Source organism: Uloborus diversus, chromosome 6 (genome assembly GCF_026930045.1).
Source record: "Uloborus diversus isolate 005 chromosome 6, Udiv.v.3.1, whole genome shotgun sequence".
Taxonomy (NCBI): domain Eukaryota; kingdom Metazoa; phylum Arthropoda; class Arachnida; order Araneae; family Uloboridae; genus Uloborus; species Uloborus diversus.
The window spans coordinates 166,458,253-166,471,782 of NC_072736.1; the positions used below are offsets into that span (position 1 = coordinate 166,458,253).

At 37.6% G+C, this 13,530-nt stretch overlaps 1 protein-coding gene across 1 annotated transcript in view; it reads left to right on the forward strand.

Moving 5' to 3' along the window:
* The first annotated feature begins 12,136 nt into the window (after nt 1–12,136).
* Nucleotides 12,137–13,530, forward strand: part of LOC129224118 (COUP transcription factor 1-like) — a 181,167-nt gene continuing 179,773 nt past the window's right edge. Inside the window, exon 1 of the mRNA XM_054858528.1 lies at nt 12,137–12,572. Within this exon, the coding sequence (XP_054714503.1) occupies nt 12,245–12,572 (328 nt within the window). The 5' untranslated portion in view covers nt 12,137–12,244. The remainder of the gene's footprint in view (nt 12,573–13,530) is intronic.

Consider the following 13,530-nt stretch of genomic DNA (forward strand, 5'->3'; position numbering starts at 1 on the left):
AGAGGGAATACGGCAGAGCCTTCGAATCAGTTTGACTCCGATTCTGACTCAGCAACACTGGCAGAGTTGTGAACTCTGAGGGTAAAAGACCGACTCCGATTCATGGAATTTTGAAGCTTTCGACTCCTGACTCCGACTCCCACTCCTTTACCCTAAAATAAATGCGCAATATAGGATAAAAACTTGATTTATTTTGTAAATATTGTTCTTGGAAATCTTCAAATTTTGAATGTATAATATAGAGCTCATGATCTTCATAAAGTTCAATGGAATGAAACAAGAATCTTTGATGTTGCGAGTCCATGTTGAATGTTTTGAACAACAAATGACACATCAGTTAAAATAGAACTTTGGAACTTTAAATTTTAGTTTTTAGAAGAAAAAATAACTTCAAATCATTCAATTAGCATTTTTGGAAACCTCTGGTCTTGCAGCAGAAATTTTCTTCCGATTAGTTTACGCGAGGGCTCATCAGCAATTAAAGACTGAAATATGTAAACGCCACCCGCCCCCCTACCTCCCCCTCCCTCCTTCCCCCTCATCGGCGACTTCCCAACACGCATTCCGCATCGTCTCGTCCTTCAGAAAAGATTGCTGGCGGAGGCATTTTTCCCAGAAACCCACTGAATCAGATGTGATCCATTTTACCACCGCCACACAGAAGAGAGGTCCTCCCCGGCAATACTCGTAGGGGGGGGGGGGGGCGTTTCAGTCATGCCCTAATTGTGGCGGTGGGGCGCTCCGACCGCATTAATATTATCAGCCGTTAACAGGTCTCCAAGTTCACTGCCAGAATGGAGAGAGAACGGAGGAAAGATTGTTCGCCACACAGTTTTCGGGGGCTCGCCTGCTGAGATGGCTGTTCAAAGTTTAACAATTTCGCGTGTTGAAATGCATCCATTAATTTCATTCCGAGTTATCTTTCGCTGCTCTTGAGGCAGCGCTCTGCTGTCGTGACGTGAAATCTATACATTGCGCCCGAGAAAACAAAAAGGAACAAAACAGGGGACTTGAAATGTACTCTTCAGGATTTCGGGTGATATTTCACGACGGGGCATGAGTGCATGAGGAAAAAATGTTCTTGTCGTGTGCACTTAGATACAATGGCTAGACGATTGGAACGATGTCGAGAATGCTCATCTTTATCTTTATTATTATCTTTATCTTCTTTATCTTTACCAATAATAAAGCTGAGAGTCTATCTGGATCTGTCTGGTTCTCTGTGACGCGCATAGCGCCTAGACCGTTTGGCCGATTTTCATGAAATTTCACACAAAATTTGTTTGTAGCATAGGAGTGTGCACCTCGAAGTGATTTTTCGAAAATTCGATTTTGTTCTTTTTCTATTCCAATTTTAAGAACATTTTACCCAGCAAATTATCATAACGTGGACGAGTGTATTACGAAATTATCATAACGTGGAACCGTAATGTGGGCGAGCAAATGAATATAGGAAATTGGCGAAAAATTTATCATCCATTATTTGTAAATATACAGGCGAACCAAATGACCTTTTAATTTTTTACTACGGGCAAAGCCGTGCGGGTACTACTAGTTAGTAATAATAAAGCTGAAAGTCTGTGTCTCTGAATGCCTGGATGTCTGTTACGGGCATAGCACCTAAACTGTTCGACCGAGCTTCATGAAATTTGGCGCAGAATTATTTCGTAGCATAGGGTGAGCACCTCGAAGTGATTTTTCGAAAATTCGATTTTGTTCTTTTTCTATTCCAATTTTAAGAACATTTTATCGAGTAAATTATCATAACGTGGTCGAGTAAATTATCACAACATGATCGAGTAAATTATCATAACGTGAACGAGCAAACTACCATATGCAACCATGGGCGAGCAAATGAACATAGAAAATTGGCGAGAAATTCATCACCCATCATTTGTAAATATACAGGCGAACCAAACGACCTTTTAATTTTCTACTACGGGCAAAGCCGTGCGGGTACCGCTAGTTTTTAATATTAGAAAAGATTTTATGTGTTATACGTAAACTAAAATAGTTTTCTTGATACATTTTGAAAATATGGAGTTTTATGATGCATGGAAGAAAAACTGTTGAGTGTTAACATTATAACTAAAGACACCGGAAGGTATGGTGTATTTGGAGTATTAGAGAATGGAGACAGAACTGAAGTGAAGACAAAATTCAGAACTGCATTCAGACTGCAGAAACAAAAGGCGAAAGAAGAATATTTCATGTGGAATAAGGGTGAAAACGCCCTAAAAATACTTGGGCAAGTTTTTTAGCTCGATAAAAAGGACAAAGCAGGGGCCTCTATTGTCTTAAACTGCATCCACGTGGCAGTCAGTGAATGTCTCGGAAAATGTCTGCAGTCAGAACGATCTGACGAAGTTCTAAAGTTACGAATAAATTGAAGAAGTAGATAAGCAAATTTTAGCACACTAAAAAAATCTTGAAACTTTATGGTAGAAAGTCCTGTTTTCTTTTTATCACTACTTTTCGCTGTAAAATCGGTTTTCACTGTCAAATTTATGGTTTCATGAACCAAAACAGCAACTAATTGGCACGGCTATAGTTTTCCCGGTATAATTTGCGGAAAACTGTTCTGCTTTGTCGGCAATCCATTTTAAAGATACATTTACCTTAAAATGTTCTCGAAACTTGAACAGTGAAAAAGAATACAGATTGTAAATTGACAATCTTTGACTGTTATGATGCTGGTGTCATTGAAGTGACCTGACCTCTCCTAAACGCTTTAATCATTCCTTTGTAGCAGCACTCTCTGTTCTTAATTTACCTCAACTTTCCGATAAAGATCTTATTTCGGCTGGTCTCTACATCTTGATTTGGATCTACCAACTATTTTTGCATTTTCCGAGGTTTTCTTTTAGCATCTATTTACCTAGTCGACTCTCATTTGTTTTATTTTTGTTATCATGTCCTAACCCCTAGATTATCTCCCTCTTTATCTTAGTTACTTGTGGTTGACTTTGAGGAATTAAAGATTCGCATCACGGGAATTAAAATATTTACTGCAAAATTTTCCATGTAGGCGAAAAGACTTAAAATTCGTCTTGAGAAACTTTCTGCACGTGGTGAATCAATTTGCGTACATGAATAGCGCAAGAGTAGACGGAACCATTTCAGTTACTAAGATTTTGCTATTTGTTTTTTCGGGCAAGTTCAAGAACAACTCTTATTAACCCCCGACACACAAAGAAAGGGGGTTATAAGTTTGACGTGTCTGTGTATCTGTTTGTCTGTCTGTGGCACTCTAGTGCCTAAAAAGACGACCGATTTTGAAAAAAAAAAAAAAAATGTTCGAAAGGAGAGTTGATCGAGAGTGTTCTTAGCTATGTTGCATCTTTGGATGACATTAATTAACGAAAATATTAATTACTAGTGGCACCCGCACGGCTTCGCCCGTAATAGAAAAATTAAAAGGTCTTTTGGTTCGCCTGTATTTACAAATAATGTATTGTGAATTTTCTCGTCAATTGGCTTGTACTCATGTTACGGCTACACGTTATGATAATTTCGTATCTCGCCAATTGGCTTGTGCCCATGTTACGGTTACACGTTATGATAATTTCGTAATTTACCCGACCATGTTATGATAGTTTTTTTCTTAAAATTGGAATAGAAAAAGAACCACATCGAATTTTCGAAAAATCTCTTCGAGGTGCACACCCCCATGCTACATACTAACTTTGTGCCAAATTTCATGAAAATCGGCCGAACGGTTTAGGCGCTATGCGCGTCACAGACATCCTACGGACATCCTACAGACATCCTACAGACATCCAGACATCCTCCGGACAGAGAGACTTTCAGCTTTATTATTAGTAATAACTAGTGATACCCGCACGGCTTTGCCCGTAATAGAAAAATCGAAAGGTCTTTTGGTTCGCCTGTATATTTACAAATAATGTATGGTGAATTTTCTCGCCAGTTGGCTTGTACCCATCTTACGTTTCCACGTTATGATAATTTCGTATCTCGCCAATTGGCTTGTGCCATGTTACGGTTCCACGTTATGATAATTTCGTAATTTACTCTTCTATCTTACGATATTTTTTTCTTAAAATTTGAATAGAAAAAGAACTACATCGAATTTTCGAAAAATAGCTTCGAGGTGTACACCCCCATGCTACATACTAACTTTGTGCCAAATTTCATGAAAATCGGCCGAATGGTTTAGGCGCTATGCGCGTCACAGACATCCTACAGACATCCTACAGACATCCAGACATCCAGACATCCTCCGGACAGAGAGACTTTCAGCTTTATTATTAGTAAAGAAGATAAAGAAAACCCTCTGAAAGATTTTTCGCGATTTTTAAAGTGAAAACAAAGTTAAAATTTTAAAAATTTAATACCAAAATAAAGAGATTTTTTTTTCCGCGTCTGATAGAATGTGTTTGAAACTTCCATGTTGCATAGAATTCGAACTACAACGTTTTTTAAAGCAGATTTTAATAGCGGCTAAGCCTTTATTCACGCGATTGATAACCGAATACATTGTTGGCCGACAAGGAAATAAAACGCAGTGATTTAAAATTTTTATCTGTTGCCAGTTTCAATTTAATCTTCTTTACTAATAATAAAGCAGTAAGTCTCTGTCCGGAGGATGTCTGGAGGATGTCTGGAGGATGTCTGTAGGATGTCCGTAGGATGTCTGTGACGCGCATAGCGCTTAAACCGTTCGGCCGATTTTCATGAAATTTGGCACAAAGTTAGTATGTAGCATGGGGGTGTGCACCTCGAAGCGATTTTTCGAAAATTCGATGTGGTTCTTTTTTTATTCCAATTTTAAGAAAAAAAGTATCATAAATTACGAAATTATCGTAACGTGGAACCGTAACATGGGCACAAGCCAATTGGCGAGATACGAAATGATCATAACGTGGAACCGTTATGTCGGTACAAGCCAACTGGCGAGAAAGTTCACTATACATTATTTGTAAATATACAGGCGAACCAAAAGACCTTTTGATTTTTCTATTGCGGGCGAAGCCGTGCGGGTATCACTAGTTACTAATAATAAAGTAGAAAGTCTCTCTGTCCGGAGGATGTCTGGATGTCTGTAGGATGTTTGTAGGATATCTGTAGGATGTCTGTGACGCGCATAGCGCCTAAACCGTTCGGCCGATTTTCATGAAATTTGGCACAAAGTTAGTTTGTAGCATGGGGGTGTGCACCTCGAAGCGATTTTTCGAAAATTCGATGTGTTTCTTTTTTTATTCCAATTTTAAGAAAAAAAACTATCATAAATTACGAAATTATCATAACGTGGAACAGTAACGTCGGTACAAGCCAATTGGCGAGAAATTCACCATACATTATTTGTAAATATACAGGCGAACCAAAAGACCTTTAATATTTCTATTACGGGCGAAGCCGTGCGGGTGCCACTAGTAGCAAATAAAATACTTGACATTGATTTTGAACAATATAAGGCTTTTAAAATTATTTCAAATTTTCCCTCATAATTCTATAGTTACGACTCAGTCGTGTTTTTTTTTTTTAATTTTATCGTTGTTTTGCTTTTAAAATATCGAAAAAAAAATCTAATTGTAAATAACCACAATGGCAAAAAAAAAAGACATTGCTCAAAAAATATTCAACAATTACGAAGTTATTGAAATACTCAAACTTTACACCTATTTTTCTTGATTTGTGAAAACTATACTTACACATGCTTAGAATAATTCCAACTCCGTCCTATTTATAACTTCAAGCTCTAAATCGTTGTTAATGGAGAATAATTAGTATGCACATCGTGTTATTAAGTTTTCCATCGAGTTTAGGTCAAGACTGATGCTAAGGGCTTAAGTTCTTAAGTTAATCTGTGGCCTTTCGACAACAGTCACTGAACTTTGATGAGAAAACTTCATGATTTTGCATTTATATGAATATAAACTAAATTATGGTATTTTGGTGGTGTGGTGTGGTTTGAATTTTTCGTAACTCCCTCCTTCTTGAGACTGAAAACCACTAGGTAACTAAATGGCACGGAATGTATCTCAGGGGTGCCCAGAAGGAGGGATCATGGCGCATGTTGCGCCACCAACAAAAGGGGGGGGGGGAGGGTGGTTAGTTAAAATGTTTAATTTATTTATCTAAATTATTTATTTTATTCTGTTTTCTTATATTTCATTTATTTATTTAGTTTGTGTGTATGTCATTCAAAGTCAGAAATTTTCTAATAAAATAATAATAATAATAATAATAACAATTAAAAATAAATAAGTAAATAAATAAATAAGTAAATAAATAAATAAGTAAATAAATAAATAAACAAATATTTGAAAAAAAAATAAATAAATAAAAAGAGAGCTAAAAAGTAATGAATAAATAAGAGAAAGAGGCTTGAGAAAAAAAGGAGGGGGGGACTTGCGCCATTGAACTTGAGGGGGGGGGTGTCCTCTGACGCATCGTGCCATTTTATTAACCCATTAATGATTTTAAGCTCTAAAGTAGAATATTGAAGTTCGCGGTGTTATTTTTGTTTTTTTATTGATCAGTAAATTTTTTCAACAAATATATTTTTTTTTATTTCTAACTAATATTAAGATCCCGATGCCTCAATAACATGAAAATTATTAATTATTTGCATTCGATAGTTTATGAAATGATTTGGTTAGGGAACATAGATGTCCCGTAAGGACCCTTAAAATGTTAGCAACTAAGGGAGCAATACTAGAATTTTATTTTTATACATGGGCAATGAGTTTAATATTGGTGATGGAAAACTTAAGGGCATTAATCTTTTGGATAATTGCCAGTACAGTATTTGGGAGGACACGGGGGATCCCGTCTCTCGAAATATTTGGATTTTTATTTTAAAAAAAATAATGTAATGTAAAAAAACTGGTTTTAAACCACATTTTTTCTTTTTGGTAAGCCCCCCCCCCCCTTTTTTTTTTTCTTATTTCATGATCCCCTTTGTTGTTTCATCGAAAGAAAATTGTGTTCATATCGTGAGAACTACATCTCTTTGTTGCAGATTAAATAAAGGGCATGACTCTTTGAAAAGATAGTTTTAACCACAAATCAAAGATTTACTTCTGAACTGTCAACGTAAAAGCGTTTATCGCTACTATCATATGACCGTTTGGCGGTCTAACTTTCAGCCAAGCGGTTCACCCGATATTGTCCGTTTTCAACGAGAAGGCACTTGACCCCTCCCTGGTCACGTGGTATCCGATGATTCTATTTCGCTGTTTTCGGCAGAAGGTATATTCGGATCACAGCATTTTGTTGTCAAAGCAGCAGTTTTTAAAATGTAAGAATAATGAAAATGACAACAGAGAAGTGAAGCAAGTGATGTAAATGACACTAAGACATTTTTGCACATTAAAATGCACGCCCAAGTTAAGGCTGTCTGGTTTTCTCCTTTAGAAGCGCGTGGATTGCGTACCGATCACCCCCGCGTAAAATGGAACTCTGCGCTCAAGAGTTCGTGGCGAGGTGCCTTCTCATGAAAGACGGACAATAATGATGGTTCTCTCGCAAATTTAGTTTAACAGAAAAATAACAATTTTTGACAAAAAGCGCCAAATGTAGTTCTCCCCTCATTTCTTGACCACGTTTTCCTCCTTCATCCTGACAACCAGTTTTAAACTTGAACACAATGGAAGGCTCAACCACTATTTTTACTCATGTTTAATCTGCGTTAACAACTGTATACTCAATATGTCCGACCATGGCCCCACTTAATTCTTATAGGCCGTGACAATCGCCGAATCTCATGGCAACAAAGAGGGCGCTATATGAAACCCCTGTTTCCGTTACGTTGTCATTGATTGGTGGATGCATTGGTTCCTATCAGCGCCTCTTGTGGTCGAAATGGGCGACTTCCAATCAAAAATAAACAAACTTGGAAACTTTGACATTGATTGGTGGATGTATAGTTGCATCGGTTTAATACAGAAAAGTCAGAAATTGTCAAGGCCCGTTAAACGTCCGAGCCATCTAGTGGGGCCATGGTCCGACTGAATTAAATTTCTGTTCTCATTACTGAACAAAATGTATAAACATTCATCCTTGTAACACATGTTCCTTTGATCCCGAAAGAATAAAAATTCAATTGTAGTAAAATAAAATAACTCTTGCGCCTTGATTTTAGTTTTGCCACAGGTGACTTAGCCAAGGGGAGGGTCCAGGGGGTTTGAACCCTCCCCGAGATGTGTAAGAAAATTCAAAAATGAAACTGTCCATTTTCTCTCTCATTCATTTCAACAACACTGAATTTTGAGTACATTACAATTTTATTTTTTTCCCACTCCTTTAAATCGAATAATATACAATTTTTTACTCTCTTTTCATAAAACCTCCTCCATCGGTTTAAACACATTTTGCTAATCATAATACGTAGTTTGTATACAAGTAAGGGCTGTCATGGCTCCCCTCCCCTCTTCCCTCTCCCCCCCCCCCAAAAAAAAGAGAATTCTGGTTGCACTAGTGATACTGAAATTAGAACTTGTACAGACAACCACAAAACAGAGAGAATTTGTGGTTAGATTTATTTCAGTAGGAACTAACCGCAAAATCCCTTCATTTTGCTTTCTTTCTACAAATGGCTCCTTTCAAACAGAGCCGTGTCCAATGGGAGGGTTTTAGGGGTTAAACCCCTCCCATTGGAAAAAAAAAAATCAATGAATCATTAAACAATTTTCCAAAACGTATTTTAAGTTTTAATTTATTTTAGAGTTGAACTCTGATTCAGTACTAACCCTCTTTAATATTTCCCCATCTTTAACATTTTCCTCAATTGTACGATTCCCAAGCACCTTCGCTGCTTTTAAGTGCTTGAAAAAATTAACGATGGATGAAGGGTTGAAGAGTCTGGCAATGCTGTAAGCATGCAGGGAAAAATTATCTAAAAGAAAATTAGACAATGATGTAGCCCCCCTCCCCCCCCCAAAAAAAAAAAAAAAACTTAGCGGCGGAGAAAATGGTTACTTTGCCTACTATTAGGTTTTTTTATGGTAAGACTTTAGTGTTGGATGAATTAGTCGTTTCACACATTAGAAAAATGTTTCGATGCGAAACAGCATTTTTTTTAAAAAATAAAATTTGATTTTCATTAAATTCCTGTTCGATGTTATTTGATGGAAAAACAAAAGGAAAAAAAAAGAAAGAAACTAGCATTAGGTGGCATAAAAGAAATATGTGTGCTTTTACAAAATGTTCAACTGTATAAGTAAGATTTCATTAAAAAAAAAAAAAAACACACACACACACACACACAAAACGTATTAAAAAAAAAAAAAGCCTAGATAAGCCTAGTTATCGAACTAAAATGAACTATTCAACACGCGTAGTTAGTTTTTCTTTGACAACGTAAGTTACAAAGGTAAAAAGTTTCAACCCCTCCCTTTATGAAACCCTGGACACGGGCCTGCTTTCGAAATTATAGTTGCGAAAAATATAACTTGAATTCAAGATGTCAAAACTCAAATTAATGCCAGATGGATGCTTATGGCATGATGCTGTTTCTGTCTAAAAAAAGGATGTGTATGTGTCTGTGCAGGCTAGTGGACAAGATGAGTTTGCATCATAAGAATAGAATAATAAAATCATAGGAACATCAACTACGGTCCAGTGAGAGCAATAAGCATTTTGTGCTTGTTTTGAAAAAGCATGAAACAAGTCTTCATGTATCGTCAAAATATCGCAAAAAAAAGTCAAACCAGTGGTGTCCCATCCATTTTTCTGAGACTCCCAGTAATCCATTGCGCACAATATGCGTATGCGACCATATAAAAAAATGTCATTAAATGAAAATTTTTGAAGCTTGAGAGTATACGTTATATGTCTAAAAAATGTTTGAGGGTATATGGCGTATATGGGAACACTAGGGTGGTTCAAAAAAAAAAAATTTTTTTTTTCAGCTAGAGTCCAGGATACCCCCCTACTTTTTTTACACTGACTTACTAATAGTATTATGCTGTAAAAATTTTAGCTTCTTACTCAAATTTTAAGAGGTTGCTCAATGACCCCTTAATTTAACATTGGCCGTAGCATAGAAAATGATACAAATTTAGAAACATTTAATATCCTCAGCTGTTGGAAAATGAAACAACGTTTAAAAGCACAGAAAAGATAAAAACTTTATAAAGACTAAGATTAGAGATTAAACTTTTTTTCCAATTTGCACAGAGCTATCGCTTTTCAATCCTCAGCTGTATTTTTTGCAAATAATTGTTATATTTTAATATGTAGCATTTTTTTTTCAGTTTACTACCCCCCTCCCCATATTTATGAAGTTTGGGGGAGGGGGGATTGAGCACCCTCTTTCAGATGAAATAGGAAGCTAAAATTCTTTTTGTAGATTGCAATCCACAAGTCTAGAAACATTGAGGTGCGTCCCGTTATCTAGGAGAAACTTTTTTTTTCATGTATTTTTGAACTACCTTTGGGAACAGCCCTGGCAAATCATAAAATTATTCAATAAGTAGTACTGAAAATTAAAAACATGAAAGTAAGGTATTGAGATGGAAAAATGCGAGTCTGCCGACTCGTCTGCCCCCCCCCCCCTTCCGGCCCTTCCTCAATAAATTTGAGAAAGTTTCGATCAATCTTTTTTTTTCCTTGAAAAATCTCGGGACAGAATTTTTATTCCCGTATTTCAATATTTCAATTTCTGATTTGAGCATCTAAATATTTCTTAGAATTTTGAACAAACAAAAAAAAAAAAAGCCTTAACATTAGCGGAAATGGGAAATTTTAAAGCACGTATAGAACGTAAAATAAAAAGCAAATTTTCTTTTAAAATAAAAAGCAAATTTTCTTTTAAATTTTATGTGATATTTTTGACGCAGGAAGTATTTTTTGAATATTTTTTTAATTTGGTCATTTCAAAGGGATGTCTTTTTAACAATTCAAAAATTTTAACCTTAGCGCCCAAGGGAGAAATTCAAACCAACTAAAAAAAAAAAAGCAGAAAGATTTAAAAAAAAATTTTTTTTCTTTTTTTTTTGTGTGGTAAAATGCTAAGATTTTTGAATATATGTTCATTTTTTTGTTTTAGAAATTAAAAAAGAAACAAAATAGTGATAAAAATGGAAATGTTAGTTTCCGTAGACTTACAGCTCACGCAAGTAAGGGGTTGATTGAATATGAAGTGATGTGGAAGAAAAACGCAAATGACTTTTTAACAATGTGAAATATTCTTGAAATGATGTTCTTCCCTTTTTTTACGTTTATTTATAACATTATAATTTTATGTTTGGCAACAAAAAGAAGATGAATTCGAAATGCTTAATTTTTCATCAAACGATTTTTCTTTTTTCAGAAATAATTTATTTAAACATACTCACCTTTTTTTTTTTTTTTAATCTTTGGCTTCAAATGTTTCTTTCCTTTTTGTTTGACATAGAGGAGAAAATATATTTTACAACTTTGCCACGAGATTGCAGCATTGAACACTGTTCTAAATTTTGACCACGAAAAGAAGGTGGATGACCTTGAAGTGAAACTTCATTTGTATCACTTTGTGATAGGTAGAATCTGCCGGAAAGCACCGAATAGTAAGAGACATGGTCTCGTTAATCCTATCCATTCCAAAATGATAACAAAAAACCTATTACAAATGATGTTTTTGCTTCAAGGTCATCCGCCTTCTTTTCGTGGTCAAGCTATAATCTTAATTTCGCTCGCAAGCTAATTACTTGAAAAAATATATATATATTTTTCTCAAAACTTTTTCCGTAAGAGTTTTTCAGACTTTGAGATCAGAAAGGCAATTCGAAGCGAAACATTACGACTGTTTGTTTCGATATCGGGATTGAAAATTGACTTTCAACCTGCGGAAGCTCTTAATCGCGATGACAGTTAAATCACAATCGCAGATGTGAAGAATCGAAAAGTACGATCCGGAAAAAAAAGAGAGAGAGAAGGGCGATCCGGGGGAAAAAGAAGGAAAGCATCAACATAATTCGAAGGCAGTGAAGAAGGGGGTGGCTGGCAGGCGAGCAGCGCCATCCGCGGCAGAGAAACCTGTCATCGGGGGAGAGAGAGAGAAGGTTCAAGCAGCAGGTTCGCGCGCACACACAACCCCGGGGTCGGGGTGGAAAGGGGGCAGTCACGTGACACGCTCGGCCGGCCTCTCCTCTGTGGGGAAAAGCGCGCTCTCGATCAGTCTGTCGTCTGCTGCTCCGCGAGAGGAGAGCGTCGTGCGCGGGTGGTGTGAGTGCTTGTGTCGAGTTGAAAAAGGTCGCGACCCCTCCCCAAGACGTGCGCCGGCGGTTGTTGTCGTTCGATGACGGCGCTGGCCGTTACGCCGTGGCGCGACGGCGGCGCCGACCTGGCCCCGCCGCCGCAGGCCGTAACGCCGTCCGGCGGGTCCGATAAGGCCGGCGGGCCGCAGCAGCAGATCGAGTGCGTGGTGTGCGGGGACAAGTCCAGCGGCAAGCACTACGGGCAGTTCACGTGCGAGGGCTGCAAGTCGTTCTTCAAGCGCAGCGTGCGCCGCAATCTCACCTACACGTGCCGGGGCAACCGAAACTGCCCCATTGACCAGCACCACCGAAACCAGTGCCAGTTCTGCCGCCTCAAGAAATGCCTCAAGATGGGAATGCGAAGGGAGGGTAGGTGCCCAGGTCAGCTTCCTTTTTCACACACGTCCCCCCCCACGAATCCTTTTTTTTTTTCTCTCTTTCGATGTAGCGTAGCATCCCACTTGTTGCTCTCTCTCCCAGGGTTGCCAACTTCCCCCTAAATTTAGGGGGGAAATTTTAGGGTTTTATTAGGTAAAAATGTTCTTCTTTTACCTATGAAAATGCTATTTTTCGATTGTTTCATGCATTTTTTTTTTACTTACATACTTTTTGAGCCTTGTAACCATTGGTTTTGATCAGAAATGACATAAAAATGACTTTATTTCACTCAGCAACGAAAAATAGCAATGGTCACGTGATCTTTTAATCCCATATGTGACGTCACAGTTAAAGGATCACGTGACTTTCTGACATCTTTTAGGGGTTTTATGCGTTGAGTTTAGGGGGAAACATTTTTAGGAGTTGGCAACCCTGCTCTCTCCCTCTCTCTCTTGACCTCCTCCCGCCCCCTTTTCGAGGTACCCTGCTGAAAATAACGGTGAAGTCGTTTCTCATAGCATGTTGTCAGTCTTGACCAGGGTCAAGTTGTGTGGTTTCTATCATAACGTTGTTTCTCATAAAATACTGTCAGTAGCGGATTACATGTTTGGGGGGCCCTTTCCTTGCAAAGAACTATGTAAGACATTTACCATGTGCATTTTCGAAATCTTTGAGGCCACCATGGTGGTCTTCCCCAGAACAGACCGGTCAGTTGTCCCTCCCCACTTCATGGTTGCCACACTTCCGTCCAAGGGACGGAATTCCGTCTTTTCAAAAATTTCGGCCATCGGATTTTTTTTCCATGCTCAAAATGATTTTTATAGATGAAACAAATCTTTACTTTTGAATCTCTCACTCTCAAAAAAGGTCTTATTCTTCTGAGGACAAAAAACTGGCCCATCTGCTAAAGTTAAAAAGATAAGCTGTTTTTCTTTTCCCAAAAAATAAT